Source organism: Lycium barbarum, chromosome 10 (assembly GCF_019175385.1).
Source record: "Lycium barbarum isolate Lr01 chromosome 10, ASM1917538v2, whole genome shotgun sequence".
NCBI classification, from domain to species: domain Eukaryota; kingdom Viridiplantae; phylum Streptophyta; class Magnoliopsida; order Solanales; family Solanaceae; genus Lycium; species Lycium barbarum.
In genome coordinates, this window is record NC_083346.1 from 25216717 (window position 1) to 25231136 (window position 14420).

At 36.4% G+C, this 14420-nt stretch overlaps 2 protein-coding genes across 2 annotated transcripts; one reads left to right on the forward strand and one right to left on the reverse strand.

Moving 5' to 3' along the window:
* Window positions 1-9136: 9136 nt before the first annotated feature.
* On the reverse strand, window positions 9137-9966 carry LOC132616186 (uncharacterized). Its single transcript, XM_060330796.1, has 3 exons — window positions 9635-9966; window positions 9451-9543; window positions 9137-9355 (listed from the first exon to the last, which is right to left on the reverse strand). The coding sequence occupies exons 1-3, from the start codon at window positions 9887-9889 to the stop codon at window positions 9227-9229; spliced, it is 477 nt and encodes a 158-aa protein (XP_060186779.1). The 5' UTR covers window positions 9890-9966; the 3' UTR covers window positions 9137-9226.
* A 343-nt stretch (window positions 9967-10309) lies between these two features.
* Window positions 10310-11100, forward strand: LOC132612859 (uncharacterized). The gene has a single exon (XM_060326938.1). It carries the CDS (start codon window positions 10310-10312, stop codon window positions 11087-11089), a length of 780 nt encoding a protein of 259 aa, XP_060182921.1. The 3' UTR covers window positions 11090-11100.
* The last annotated feature ends 3320 nt before the right edge of the window (window positions 11101-14420 follow it).

A 14420-nucleotide genomic window follows, 5' to 3' on the forward strand; every position in this document is an offset into this window, starting at 1 on the left:
TTAATATCATGAGAATTATGTTATTCTAACGTTATTCTATCTTCTTCTGCTTTATTTATGTTTTATGATTGTTAGGATAACAGTTCGCCTACCGAGGTGGAAAAGGTAGGTGCTCGCACGACTTAGTGAAAATGGGTCATGAGACAAGTTGATCTTATCACAGGGTTTCACTCGTAAATTCACTGTTAGTCTATGTCGGTCATCTATATCTTAGAGGATATTTTAAGAGCATGTACTATTGACTTTCAGGATCATTAGAACGATTGGTTACCTTTGGCGGAGACATAGAGTTTACCTACAATAGTAGTTACCACACCAACATTCAAGTACATGAACATGAACAAGTTGAAACGTCTGAGAGGCTAAATAATTTTACGTAATTAAACAACAACAACAACAACAACATACCCAGTGTAATCCTACAGGTAGGGTCTGGGGAGGGTGGTGTATATGCAGATCTTACCCCTACCTTGTGAAGATAGAGAGATTATTTCTAGACCCTCAACTCAAGTAAAGCATTTCAAAACAAGTTTGAAAAGGAAATACAATAGCAAAGATGCCATGTCGAATATAATAGAGAAACGAACAGTAGCAACAACAAAAAATACGGTAGCTGAAGCAAAAGAAGCAACGTGTAATAATAAAAACTAAAGAATAAGATAATAGAAGTGTAATAATATTAATAATAATAATGCTCGACTACCTACTAACCTTCTACCCTAATGATAAGTAAAACTAGACAATGCTCGACTACTTACTAACCTTCTATCCTAATCCTAGATCTACATACCATCCTATGTACGGTCATATCCTTGGTAAGCTACAGATGTGTCATGTCATGTCTAATCACCTCTCTCTAATACTTTTTAGGCCTACATCTGCCTCTCCTTTGACACACATAGTTAGCCTCTCACACCTCCTCATTGGGGCATCTATGATCTCCTCCACACATGCCCGAATCATCTCAGTGTCGCTTCCCTCTTATTGTCCACAACGGAGGCCACTCCCGCTTTGTTCAGAATATCTTCATTTTTAATCTTATCTCTCCTAGTATGTTTGTACATTCATCTCAGCATCCTCATTTTTGTCACTTTCATTTTCTGAATGTGCAAGTTATCAATTGGCTAAAACTCTGCCGCATACAACATAGCTAGTTTAACAACCACTTTATAAAACTTACGTTAAGTCTTGTTGTAACATTCTTATCACACAAGACATTGGATGTGATCCTCTATTTCATCCCTTTCCTCTAATATTATGTGTAACATCATCGTCAATCTTGTTACACCTCGGAAAATTTCCTACCGTTGCGCGATAAATAGACTGACGCAGGGTAAGATGTATATGATTTCCCTACAAGTAAAAAAGGGTACCTAATGATTCTAATTAAGATTCCAAAGACATTTAAGGCAATAGAAGAAAGTTTGCCAAAGGAAGGTGAGGTATAAGTTATGTTGGGGAAGATTTTGCAACTATTGAGTTAAGGATTGATTGGTAATGCCTTGGAGAGGATTTATGAGGATATTTAGATTGTTAATGAAGTGTTAAACAAGTGTTAAGAAGTTCTCATAAGGATTGGAGATCAAACAAATCGACGAGAATAATTTCGAAAAAGTGGAGTTATACGACCACTTATACGGTCCGTATAACTTTATATGGTCCGTATAAGGGTCCATATAACCTTTACAGAAAGGGAAAATCCCTGATGGTGGTATACGGTCACTTATACGGACCGTATAGGTGTCCGTATAACTTGATCGGGACAGCTTTTTCTCCAAGTATAAATATAAGTTCCAAGTTCTAATTTCTCATTTTTCTTATTTCCTTCACCTCTCTCAAGAACTATAGAATATTACAACATCTTAGTAACACAAATTCAAGGGAGATCAAGGATCAAATACCAATAATCAAACGAAATCAAGTGTATGGGTGTTTATTAGGGTTAATGGAAGCTAGAGACCTTTGGAGTTGAAGTTAGGGTTTTCTCCAAATGAAGTATTTTCATCCAAAGCCCATTCCTACATAATCAAAGGTGAGTTTTATGATCATTTCATGTTATTTAAAATATTGAGTGGTTGAAAGACTTGGATTGAGGAGGGAAGTAGAATATGGAGCTCAAATGTGAAAATAATGGTATTCTTGAATAGTAACTTCACTTGAATCCTAGTTCTTGACATGTTATGAGTATAATCTTGTTATGAATGGTATTAAGAATATTGAAGAAGCATTATATGTGAATAAATATGTTACACCTCAGAAAATTTTCCGTTCATGCACAGTGAATAGACTGACGAAGGGCACGACGTATGCGATGTTTTGATAAGTAAGAAATAACATTTGATGATTCTAAATGAGATTTCAAAGACATTCGAAGTAAGAGAAGAAAGTTTGCCAAGACGAGGCAAGACATACGAGATGTATCGGAAGGGATTTACGAGTAACGAGTTAATGATGCTTTGGAGAAGAGTTATAACGACCCTTAGATTGGTATTGAGGTGTTCAACAAGTGTCAAAAAGGTTCCATAAGGATTTGAGATCAAACGAGTCGATGAGAAAGAGTTTCAAAAAACTGTGGATTGTACTGTCCACTATACGGACCATACAAAAGATACGGTCCATAAGTCTAGCCTTCGCTGGAACCATTATACGGTCACACATACGGACAGTATGTGTGTCTGTATAAATGTGTCGGGACAGATTTTGGGTATTTAATAAGGGGCAAAGTTCATTCTATTTCATTTTCCCCTTCACTCTCCTTCTCTCTAGAACTTTCTAGAACACTTCTCCCATAAGAATTCAAGAGATATTAGTGATAAAATTCATCAAACCAAGGAAATCAAGTGTAAGAAACTCATTGGAGTTCATCCAAGGCAAGAAACCCCATTGGATTAAAGCTAGGGTTTTTCTTCAAGTGAAAGATTATCATCCAAAACTTGCTCCTACACTATCTAAGGTAAGATTTATGGTATTCCCATGTTGTTTAAGGTGTTTGAAAGTTGAAACACTTGGATTGAAGAAGGATATAGGAGATGGGTCATAAACATGAGAATAATGAGATTTGAGTAGTAGTTTGGAACGAGTTGTGAATATTATATATTGTGATTATAAGTATGTTATAAATGATATTGTGAACACGGCATAGGTATTATATGCAAGAAAACATACTAGTATACTATGACCATGATTATGGATGAATTGCAGTGGAATTGTGAAACGAGGTTAGTGTAGATGAATGAAGATTGTTGGTTATGATATTGTGAACGTTATTGTAGATGTTTGGGAGTTGATATACGATATGGGAAAGGTTGTATAGACAAAGGAAATGCTGCCCAATTTTCTCTAGCTCTAGTAAGCACGTTCATATAATCTATTTGCTAATGTGAATGTGAATTCTCTTGAAGGTAGAAGCGTGAGCATTGAAGGAGAACAATCAAGCGATGGAAATTGTTAAACGAAAGAGGTATGTAAGGCTAGTCCTTTCTTTCTAAGGCATGATTCTTATGGTATGAATCCCTCTATCTTTCCATGATTTTTCCTACATATTGGGAATTATGAATCTACGAGTATAAAGAGCTTCATACGAGATAAATAAAAGAGATACGTTACGAACATGACAATGCCGATGACGAATCTAAGTCTAGAAGTCCTAAAGCTCATGATACGATATTCCTACGAAGCTAATGATCCTTATATGATTCCTATGATAGTATTTTCCCTACTCCTCCATGACTTTCTTACATTCCGGGAACTATGAGTCAAAAGTTGACAAAGAGCTTCTTATGAGGTAAAGATGAGAGAAATTTCATGAATACGAAAGTAAAGATGGTAAGTTCAATCCTAGAGATTCTAAAGCAAGATATGATGTCTATGAAGTTAAAGATCCTACTTACGATCCCTTGATGTTGTTCATGGTGTACACTCACCTTAAAATGCTAGTTCCTTCAAGGTGAGATATGATGAATATCATTACTCCATAATGGAATCGGGGGCTCTCGACCTTATGTCACCCCGACATTGTTATAGATTGTCTATAAGCTCTAGTGCATGTTCTATGACCAATGTTCCGAAAAGTTACCAGTCTATGTTCATAGGGGGTTCCATATGAGATAAAGGTAAGAGATATGCCATAGATACGATGATGGCAATGATGAGCCTAAGTTAGAGATTATAAAGTCTATCATGCGATATTTATACGAAGTTCATGCTACGAATATGATGCGATTTTCATAGATTGTCTTTAAATTCAAATGCATGCTCTATGAAAACTTATGATAAGCTTATGAGATATATGTGATAATAACGATGACGATGTTGATAGCGATGATGATAATGATGACGACGATAATAGTGATGACGCTAAAGATATTTATGGGCTTTTATGTAAATGTGCCTATGTATGGCTATTATGAAACCTCGAGCTTATATGGCCGGGTAGAATATACATACATACATATATATATATATATATATGATACGCGCGCACCACTGCAGTTGGGTACGGAGAACACTGAGCCTTAGTAGGGCCAGGCACGGATATCACTGAGCCTTGGTAGGGCCAGGAACGGATAACACTAAGCCTTGGTAGGGCCAGGCACGGATACACCAAGCTTTATTATAGCTGGGCACGTAAGACACCGACCATACATAGTCGGGCACGATACTACTATGATTATATATGATATATGTATGAAAATCCCGGAAGATATGTATGTGATATTGTCGAGCCACGACGTGGATGAATACGGATAACGTTTAATGTGTGTGAGCAGATACGGTATTATGATATATATATGTATGATACGATGATGTATGTGCTATGATGATCATGTACTGTGATTATATACGATATAGGTATGAAAGGTTTCCTTCCTTAAGAGTTACGCAGGTTATATCTACATCTTATGTCTTATGACTTCTCTATTATGTTCATTTCATTCATGTCTTACATACTCAGTACAATATTCGTACTGACGTCCGTTTTCTTTGGACGCTGTGTTCATGCCCACAGGTAGACAGGGAGGCGACCCAGATTTATAGAAGCTGATAAGCAGACTTTTTGAGAGCAGTCCATTATTCCGGAGGTGCCAGTGATTTGCTATTGTATATACATATATGTTTTGGGCACGACGGGGTCCTGTCCCGTCTATATGTCCTGTACTCTAGTAGAGGCTCGTAGATACGTATGTGTGGGTACTATGGTCTCAAGGGTTCTCCTCGTTTGTATATATTATTTTGATAGCCGGAAGGCTTATGTATATAAGGTAATTATGTTTCCAAATGAAAAATGGTTTTCCTATGATTATGAGCATATGAATATTAAAGAAGTGAATTATGAGTATGATGAGCAATAGAATGAGTGGTGCTCGGTGGTAAGCCCCGGGTACCCGTCATGGCCCTTAGTCGGGTCGTGACAGAATATGGCGTTGTGTTGTAATTATGGTTATGGATACTTTTGAAGGCAAATTGCGAGAATTGAATAATGCTAAACTCGAAGAGGTTTATTGATTATGATATTGTGGGTGTTGTTGTTGATGTTTAGGAGTTGTTAATTACATGGAAGAAGTTGTAGAAACAAAGGAAATGTTGCCCAAATTTTATTAGCTCTTAGTTGTGCTAATGAGACCTAAAGCATGTTTCCGGTTATCTAACCTTAGTACGAAGTCTCTTGAATATAGAATTGTGAACATTGGAGGGAAGCGTTTAATCGATAAAGTTAGAGAGACGTAAAGGTATGTAAGGCTAGCCCCCTTCTTTCAAAGGCATGACTCCTATATTACGATTTCTTTTCTATATTCCCATGTTCGTCTTGCACTCTAAAAGAGGAAGGTTAAAGGTTCTTAAGGGCGTCTTATGAGATAGAGATGAGCTATGTTCCATGATAATGATGATGATATTGATGCTACAATAAGCTCGATATTGTTATTTTTATGGTTTCATTGATGTGGCTTCTTGTTAATAGTCTCACCTCATGTTACTACACTACAAGAAATCTGCTTTATTGTGGCGACGAAAGTCGCCACAAAAGCCCCAGAAGTAGCCACGAAAAACCTATAGCAGCGACTTTTAACCGTTGGTAGTAGTTCCATAACTAAAGGTTTTTTGTGACGACAATAGGTAGTCGCCACAATAAACAGATATTTGTAGCGACATATATTTCCACAAAAGGTAAGCAAGCATGTCACAAAAAATATTCTACAACACAGATATTAGCTTGGTCGCCACTGAATAAAAGCTTTAGTGGCGACTCTATCGCCACAATAACAAATGAACTATCGGCAGCAACTTTTATCTCGCTACTAAAAAGTGATATTTTGTAGCGACTTTGGTCGCCACAAAACTCAATAGACTATCAATGGCAAGTTTGTCCTCGCTACTAAATATTACTACTAGTAGCGACTCTTGTCGCCACAAACTCAATGTACTATCAGTGGCAGATTTAATCTTGCTACTAAAAAGTTACTTTTAGGAGCGAGGACAGTTGCCACAAAAACTACTAACATTTGTGGCAACATTTATCTTGCTGCTGAAAAACAACTTTTAGCAACAATAAAAATAGCTACAAAAACAATTAAATCATGAAGATTTACTATAGACAATTGAATTGTCTAAAATTAATAAACTGCTACTAAAAGTATTCAATAACAAATAACAAACAACAAAAGCATTCCCAAGCCGAATATTATAAATACTTTCATTACTTAAAAGTCAACTGCATATATATTACGTACATATATATATATAATACTTCGGTTCATTGTGTGCATATACATATGATTCAAAAGAAAAAACTTCCATTGTATGCATATTACATATGATCCAAAAGCAAAAACTTCCATTGCACGCCTTGAAGCTCCTCTTTGGGCAGCCCCATTGCTTAAGAACCTTGTCCCTGCTATTAAAACAAAACACGGGATCACTTTGAAAGTTCTCATAATCCAACACAACACTAATAATAAACTAGAGCACATAAGAATCTAAAATTCAATGACATAATAGTTCCAACACTTTATAAAGATAAAGGTTCATACTTCATCTACTTTACTAAAACTGTACCATGTTATAACTCAGTTCCAAGGAAAGCAAATCCAAGAAATATGTATACGATAATATGAGCCAAATTGAAAAAGTATTTAGGCCTAACAATAGTGTAACATAATCCCAACAGATACCATCATGGCAATATATTTTTTATCATATCTTTAATATCCATGCAATACTCATCAAAATTTAAAATTTAGTATCAAATATCATGATTGAGTTACAAAATCTAAACCTGCATATATACATCAGTTCCTACTAGGGGTGTAATCAGACCATTGAGTTCCCAAAATTGCTATGGGATCAAGTTGGTATGCTTCTTCTTTCCATCAATTTCACCACTTAAATTTAAGGTAATTTCTAAAAAATATGGCAAGGGTAATTGCTAGAAAATAACCTCAACTAGTAACAATCGCTAGAGAAATTCCACACTTAAATCCAACCCATTCTAAGAGCATTAGATACAAATTAGAATATGGCAAAACTACAAACTACATTACCGAAGACTGCCAGGATGATGAGAAATATGGTTTGTTAGGTCGAAAAGACTGCCAGGATGATGGATAATGATTTATACAATCATTTACAAATATATTGTATGGAGAACCTGATGGTTGGACTATCAAGACTGTTTTTTCATGATCAGGGGCAAAATGGGAAATATGGTTTTTTGGTGCGAAACGCTTGACGTGAAGATACAGATTGATGGAATCATTCATTTACAACTGTTATGGGTGGATAATCGGATTTTAGGTATAGGGGAGATGATGTGTTGCAAAGGTGGAGTTGATTGCTGGTATAGTACTGATGGAAAACAGCATTGCCATGTGCAGCAGTTGGTAATTAAGCAGCAGCTCAGTGACAAATTTTACACAATCTGGTGTACTTTGAAGAAATTTTCAAGTACACCAGGAAAGTAAACAGTCATGATGAGGTGCAAACAATGCTGTTTACAGCAGTCAGGAAATATAGCTGGTAGTTGTACACAGATACTGATGATAGAAGCATCATAAATACAACACCTATTGTTGTTGGTGTGAACCAGGAGGAAGTACATGGATTGCAGTAACAGTTGGTGTTTATGCAAGAAGAAATACAAAACCAGCAATGCAGCAACTGGTTGCTGATAGAGGCTGGTTGTGCCAAAGGGTGTGCAGGCCTGGAGGTTGGACTGATAGATGACTGGTTGTGTTGCAAGGATTTTTGTAACAGGTAGGGGAGTTAGAATAGGGTAGCAGCAGCAGGTTCTACTACTGCTGGCCTCTATCAGACAAGCATCAGAGGATCGGAGCAGCCTGGTGCTGGTACTTTGTAGCCTTGGTTGTTGTTGTTGCTGCACAAGGTGTTTGCCACAAGGTGTGCATAAAGGCAGCATTTGTTGCTGCTGGTGTAAAAAAAAAATTAACGAAACATAGGAAAAACTGCTCCATCTTTTAATAAACCAACACATTAAACGATCGGAAAGGACAAGAAGAAAGAACGTTACTTCTAAAATCAGCAACTTGAAATTGTAACAGAACTTTAGTAGCAGCGAAATACAAAATTCTGCTAGAAAATCAGATTTAGAGGAACTAGCCAACAACTTATATGGAGCAAGACACAAAATAATTTTCAAAAGTAAGAAAGAAGAATTGTCAAGGAAAGGAGAAAACTTGTTAAGAAGGAGCAAGAGCAAGTACCTGTAGAATTCTAGTCATGAAAGCAGCCATTTGGTCTTGGATCATCTTGTCAAATTCTCCTCTCATGTGTACACACTCCTCTTCCAATTTTTTTTTTTTTTGCAAATCTTCTTCCATCTGCTTTTTTAAGTCGATAGCCATCTGTTCATTTTCTTCTTGCAACTTTCGGTTCAGTTCTTCTTGGAACTTCCGGTCCATATCAGCTTGCATCTCTTGACGCATAATTTCCATCGCAGAAGACACGCTAGCTTCTATGTTTGCCTGCTGCATTTGAGTCTTTCTGGGAGGCTTCTTTCCATATCCAAAACCACGAACATAGCCTGATCTCTGACCAAGAATGGATGAATACATCTCTTCTCTAGTCATGGGATGCTCAACCTCTTCAGATTGTTGTTCAACAACAAGTTGTTGAAGCTGGCCCTACATTTATGCATAATCATTTACTCCAAGACATAATAAACATATGAAAGTAGCAAGTAATATGATGGAAAGATAATAAGGCAGTGATTTTAGGGAGTTACATGAATTTGTTGGGATTTTGAATCCAACCATACCCGTTCTCCGTTAACATTCTTATGTGTATGTTGGATCTCCCACACTTTATCTGGTGTGTCCTTTTCTCCAGAAACCGGATCTCTCTACAATATAGTTTTATAGGGAAAATTTATAAGCAGATAAATATATAAATAAAAAAACATTATATGTTATAATAGGGGAACAATAGTATTTTCACCGTAGATTCTTCTACTTCTGCAAAAGACCTTGTACCACAAGCATGCTTAGTTATTTGCTTTGCCCTATTTCTTTTGTTTCTCTCACTGACAACCTGCAATAAGTCAAGAGTTCAGGATAACTTTATTCAAAGAGTAAACACACTTTGTATTTCCTAACTTCCAAAATACTGGTTATTAAGTTACCTTGAATTCCTCACTTCCAAAATACTTTACTAGGTATTTCCAGTCCTCCAACTGAACATCCTCAGGTCGATGAGACAATCTGTCTTCATCAATAGAATAACGGAGGTAATCAGTGTGCAATCGAGCTTTCCATGCTCTAAAAAGCCTTTGCATACTACTTATCACAAAGCCTTGCAACTTATGCTCTCGCAGCCAGCCACAAACTTCAAATTTGTTCTGAACATATTGTAACATTATATTTGATATAATAATCATATGAATAAATCATGAATCTAAAGGAAATATAATATTGACAGTAATTTGTTACCTTGACCTGTAACCACATTGCTTCTCCGTATTTCAAAACAATCTTTTTCCATTTTCCCTCTCAGAACGAGATATAGGTCCTCATGATCAAACCAGAGTAATTAACAATATCTCTAGCCTCGGAACCCACAGCTCTATCAATGCCATCTGGAATCATTATTGTGATTTTTCCTCCATACTTAGTTTTTATATCTACTGTTTTAGATTTATATTTTCCCCTTCCTCTCTTTTTATTGATGCGAGAAACTGCAAAGCAAAAAAAAAAAAATATATCATCACTACTGATTTTAATATATATCGGCTACAAAGAGTCTTAACTAACAAAGAGAGTGAATTTATCCGGCAGCTCTGGCCGGAATTTCAATAGATATGGGGAAATATAAGATTTTCTACAATGCAGATTTTAAATCATATGACATTACAGGGAGACATTCAGGTTCTGAAGTATGGTTCGACCGGATCAAGTGTAACAGACATTTAATGAGAAAAGTTACTATTAGCATATACATGTTTCCTTTTACGAAGGGGGACTATGATGACGAACATGATTTTGAATGCAACATCTGTTTTGAATTAGCCCAAGATCCCATTGTGACTCTCTGTGGTCACCTCTACTGCTGGCCATGCCTTTATAGATGGTTACGTCTTCACTCACAGTGCCATGAATGCCCTGTTTGTAAAGCCCTTATTCAAGAGGAGAAATTAGTTCCTCTTTATGGCAGAGGAAGGACTTCTACTGATCCCAGATCAAAACCAATCCTCGGCCTTGAAATTCCTAATAGACCTGCAGGACAACGACCTGAAACTGCTCCTCAACCTGATCCAAATAATTTTCATAATCATAGAGGATTCGGTCATATGGGAGGATTGGGAGGATTTTTTCCCACAGCAACTGCAAGATCCGGTAACTTTACAATGTCCGCTGGTTTTGGTGGATTGGTCCCTTCATTACTCATCTTCCAGTTTCATGGATTTCTTGGTCCTACAGCGTATCCTACCACATCAAATTACCCTTTTGGATATACTCCTGCATATCACGGGCCACATGTTTGTAATGCTCAAGACACAGCCCAAGTACAAGCAGATAGCAATCTCAAGTTTATGTTCTTACTTGTTGGTTTTCTTGTGCTCATTTATTTGTTGGGCTAAAGAATGAATTCAGTCTTGGCCTTATGCTAATGTGGCTGTCAGATTTTGTGCATGTGTATATGTCAACTCTGCACTCACTTTGAAGTTTCTTCTAACTTTGGTGATCTGTAGATGCTGGCACTTTGTTAATTTAATGTAACCAGTTTAACTTTCTGTGAAATATGTACATTTTGAATACTTAATTTGGTTCTAGCTCGTTTCTGCATTCCCTTTGGGTAAGAAAACCAAATAACACATGCTCTTGATGGCTTGTAATGCTTTTCAGTTATGTGCTTTTGGATCCAAGAAATGAGGACAGAAAATAAAGGTTCACGACAAGATGTTCCGAATTCAGACGAAAGGTAAAAGGTTGACAGTTAAGAATCCAAAGAATGCTCTGCTGGTCTCAGAGAAACCTTATAAAAAACACAAACCATGAAAATTTACCAAATCATTCTCAAAATAAACGGTTTCTTTAATCTTAGCGAGATTTTTCTCTCCAAGCAAACCAAGTTCTTAAGCAAAGATTGTAACCTTATCAATTTAAGAAACAAATCAAACAAAAATGAACAACCCCACCTTAGAGCGACCAAATTTACGTCTACATTCATATCCAAGAATCACCATGAAAAAATAATCCCATAGAGCAACAAAACAATTCAAGATCAGAAAATTTAAGGGATAATTCTGAGAAGAAATAAGCATTTGAAAAGGATCAGGAAAATAAGTCTACCCCATAATAATTGGTATGTGATGATGAATGTCTTTGTTCATGGGAAAATATAAAACCCTGAGAGAAACCACACATGTATGTATGTGTCTTAAACCCCAGTTCTTTATACAGTTACTGGCTCTAACGGTTAAAGTCCGTAGATGCACTTGCCATTAATCAAAGGTCATTCTCCAAGCCCCCTCTACCCTAAAGGAGGATTTACAATAGGTCATTCTCCTTTTACGAAGGGTACTATAACAGAGAACTAACCTGCACCAATTTCAGCCTCTGGAGAGGGGCATGCATTTTCTTCTAGATTCCTTGATGATTGTGTCTCTGGAGATGTTCTTTGGAGAGGGTTACATGATATTTGTCAGGGTTGTAGAGTTCCTTGACTAAGGTTACTTGATTGTCCTATCTCCAAAGGTACCTCGTTAATCCCTATTGATTGTATTTGTGGTTGAGACGTCATTCCATAATTTCCACGTCCTCGAAAATTGCCACGTCCACAGCCTGTCCTGCCTTTCCCGCTTTTACCTCGTCCAGTTCCTCTCATTTCCTGCAACATCAGATTAAAAGAGGATAAGTATCATAATCAGAAATTAAAGATGATAAAATATATATATTTATATGTTGGAGAAAATATCAATTCATTAAGCAAAATATTAAATCAATCATTTATAAAAATGTGGGACATTTTGCTCACAACTGTACCTTCATTGATGAAAATGTTCAGAGTAAACCACTAGTTTTACTTAAACACTGATTCTGTCTATAAAAGTAAAGCTACAAACATCTTGGTTTTTAGTTTCATGTCAGCCTAATAAGAACAAAAATACAGAGAACTTCTCAAAACAATATGTAGTCATCTATATCATCAGTTTTTGCTTCTTTATCTTCAAGAGGATGTATCACTGTCCTCTCCATCATTATCATCAAGTAACTCTTCTTCGTCTTCTTCATTCTCGAATACATCTATATCATTGTCATTAATGAAATCATCTTCCTCATTTCCTTGGTCATTGGTACGCAAAACAGTTTGTGGTTCAATATCATCCCTATGTAAAGACACCTCAATCTTAGTTTCTTGGTCATTGGTACGCAAAATATTACATTCAACTTCTTCTTGTTGATAAACTTCTTCGTTAAGTAATGCTTCATCTTCAACTTCAGGAATATTGAAAAGGTCGCGAGGATTTGTCTTTACAACAACAAGCCAATCTTTATTGACCATGTCATTCAAGTAAAAGACTTGCTCGGACTGAGACGCCAACACAAATGGCTCATTTGTATTCAAGGCACAATGAGTATTCACACTTGTAAAACCATATTTGTCAATCTTATATCCTCTTCCTAGGCGAGCCACATCCCACCAATGACACTTAAATAGGTAAACTTTCCTGTTCCCCACAAAAGACAACTCATAAATGTCCTCTAATACACCATAATACTCCTTATTAGGGTCTGAATCGTCTCCTCTAACAAGAACTCCACTGTTTTGTGTTTTTCTCACAAGCTCTTTTGTTTGAAATCTAAATCCATTCACCATAAATGTTGAATATCGATGAACCAATGGGTCAGGACTGACAACTAAGCTTATGAGATCATCATTTGCGCATCCTTGTGCAGATAACACAAATATCTACAGAAACAAACAACACTATTATGACCAATATAACACCTTGGGATAATTACACTAATAGTAAAAGTGTCATTTAAGTAAACACCTACACGTGCACGAAACCAATCAAGAAACTCATTGTTATGCATCCTATGAGCTCTCATTGATCCTTGACTTTCAATCTCTCTCGTGTATTCCCTACATTTTGTGTTAATGAAGATTAATTGAATTGTCTCAATGTGAAATTATCTTGGAATAAATAAGAGACTTACTCCAAGAATTGCGACACCTCTTCACAATTTTGAAGCACATACATGCATGCTTGGTTGAACTCATCATGAGGTAGCTTCTTGCTATCTGTAGCAGCACCTTTTGGTTGCCCACTATTTTTAAAGATGGACATCTCACCCTTTGACCTAGATCCATCGTCATTTCTAGTTGGTTTATTGAACTTGGTTGAGATATTCTTTAAATATCGTAAGCAAAACGTGAGGCTTTCCTCTGCCAAATAACCTTCTGCAATTGAACCTTCTGGACGACCTAGGTTGCGTACATATGACTTAAGTGTTCGCAAATACCTATATATAGATTTCTGATTAATATAATTATAGAATATGATATTCTAAATATGTGGCATTTATATTATAGAAAGACATGTTACCTCTCAATAGGGTACATATCCCGATATTGAACTGGTCCACCAAGCTTTGCCTCTCTTGCCAAGTGAATTGTCAAATGAATCATGACATCAAAGAACGCCGGAAGAAAAACCATTTGAAGTTTTCACAATATGATAGGAATTTCAGCCTCTAGGATATCAAGATCTTCAATTGTCAAGCACTTAGAGTATAGATTCTTGAAAAATTTGGCTAAGGCTATAATTGGTTCACAGACTTCCTTAGGAAATAAACCACGTATAGCTACTGGAAAAATGACTTGTAATAATACATGATGATCATGACACTTCAATCCATGTATCTTTTTCTCAAGTATGTTAACACACCTTGAAATGTTTGATG

What these genes read in the sequence shown, in the direction of transcription:
- LOC132612859 (XM_060326938.1), top strand. Translation starts at nt 10,310, where the DNA reads ATGGGGAAATATAAGATTTTCTACAATGCAGATTTTAAATCATATGAC.
- LOC132616186 (XM_060330796.1), bottom strand. Translation starts at nt 9,889, where the DNA reads ATGATTATTATATCAAATATAATGTTACAATATGTTCAGAACAAATTT. An exon ending in TTGGAAGTGAGGAATTCAAG is followed by an intron (nt 9,544 to 9,634) that starts GTAACTTAATAA and finishes GACTTATTGCAG; the next exon opens with GTTGTCAGTGAGAGAAACAA. An exon ending in CAGAAGTAGAAGAATCTACG is followed by an intron (nt 9,356 to 9,450) that starts GTGAAAATACTA and finishes ACTATATTGTAG; the next exon opens with AGAGATCCGGTTTCTGGAGA.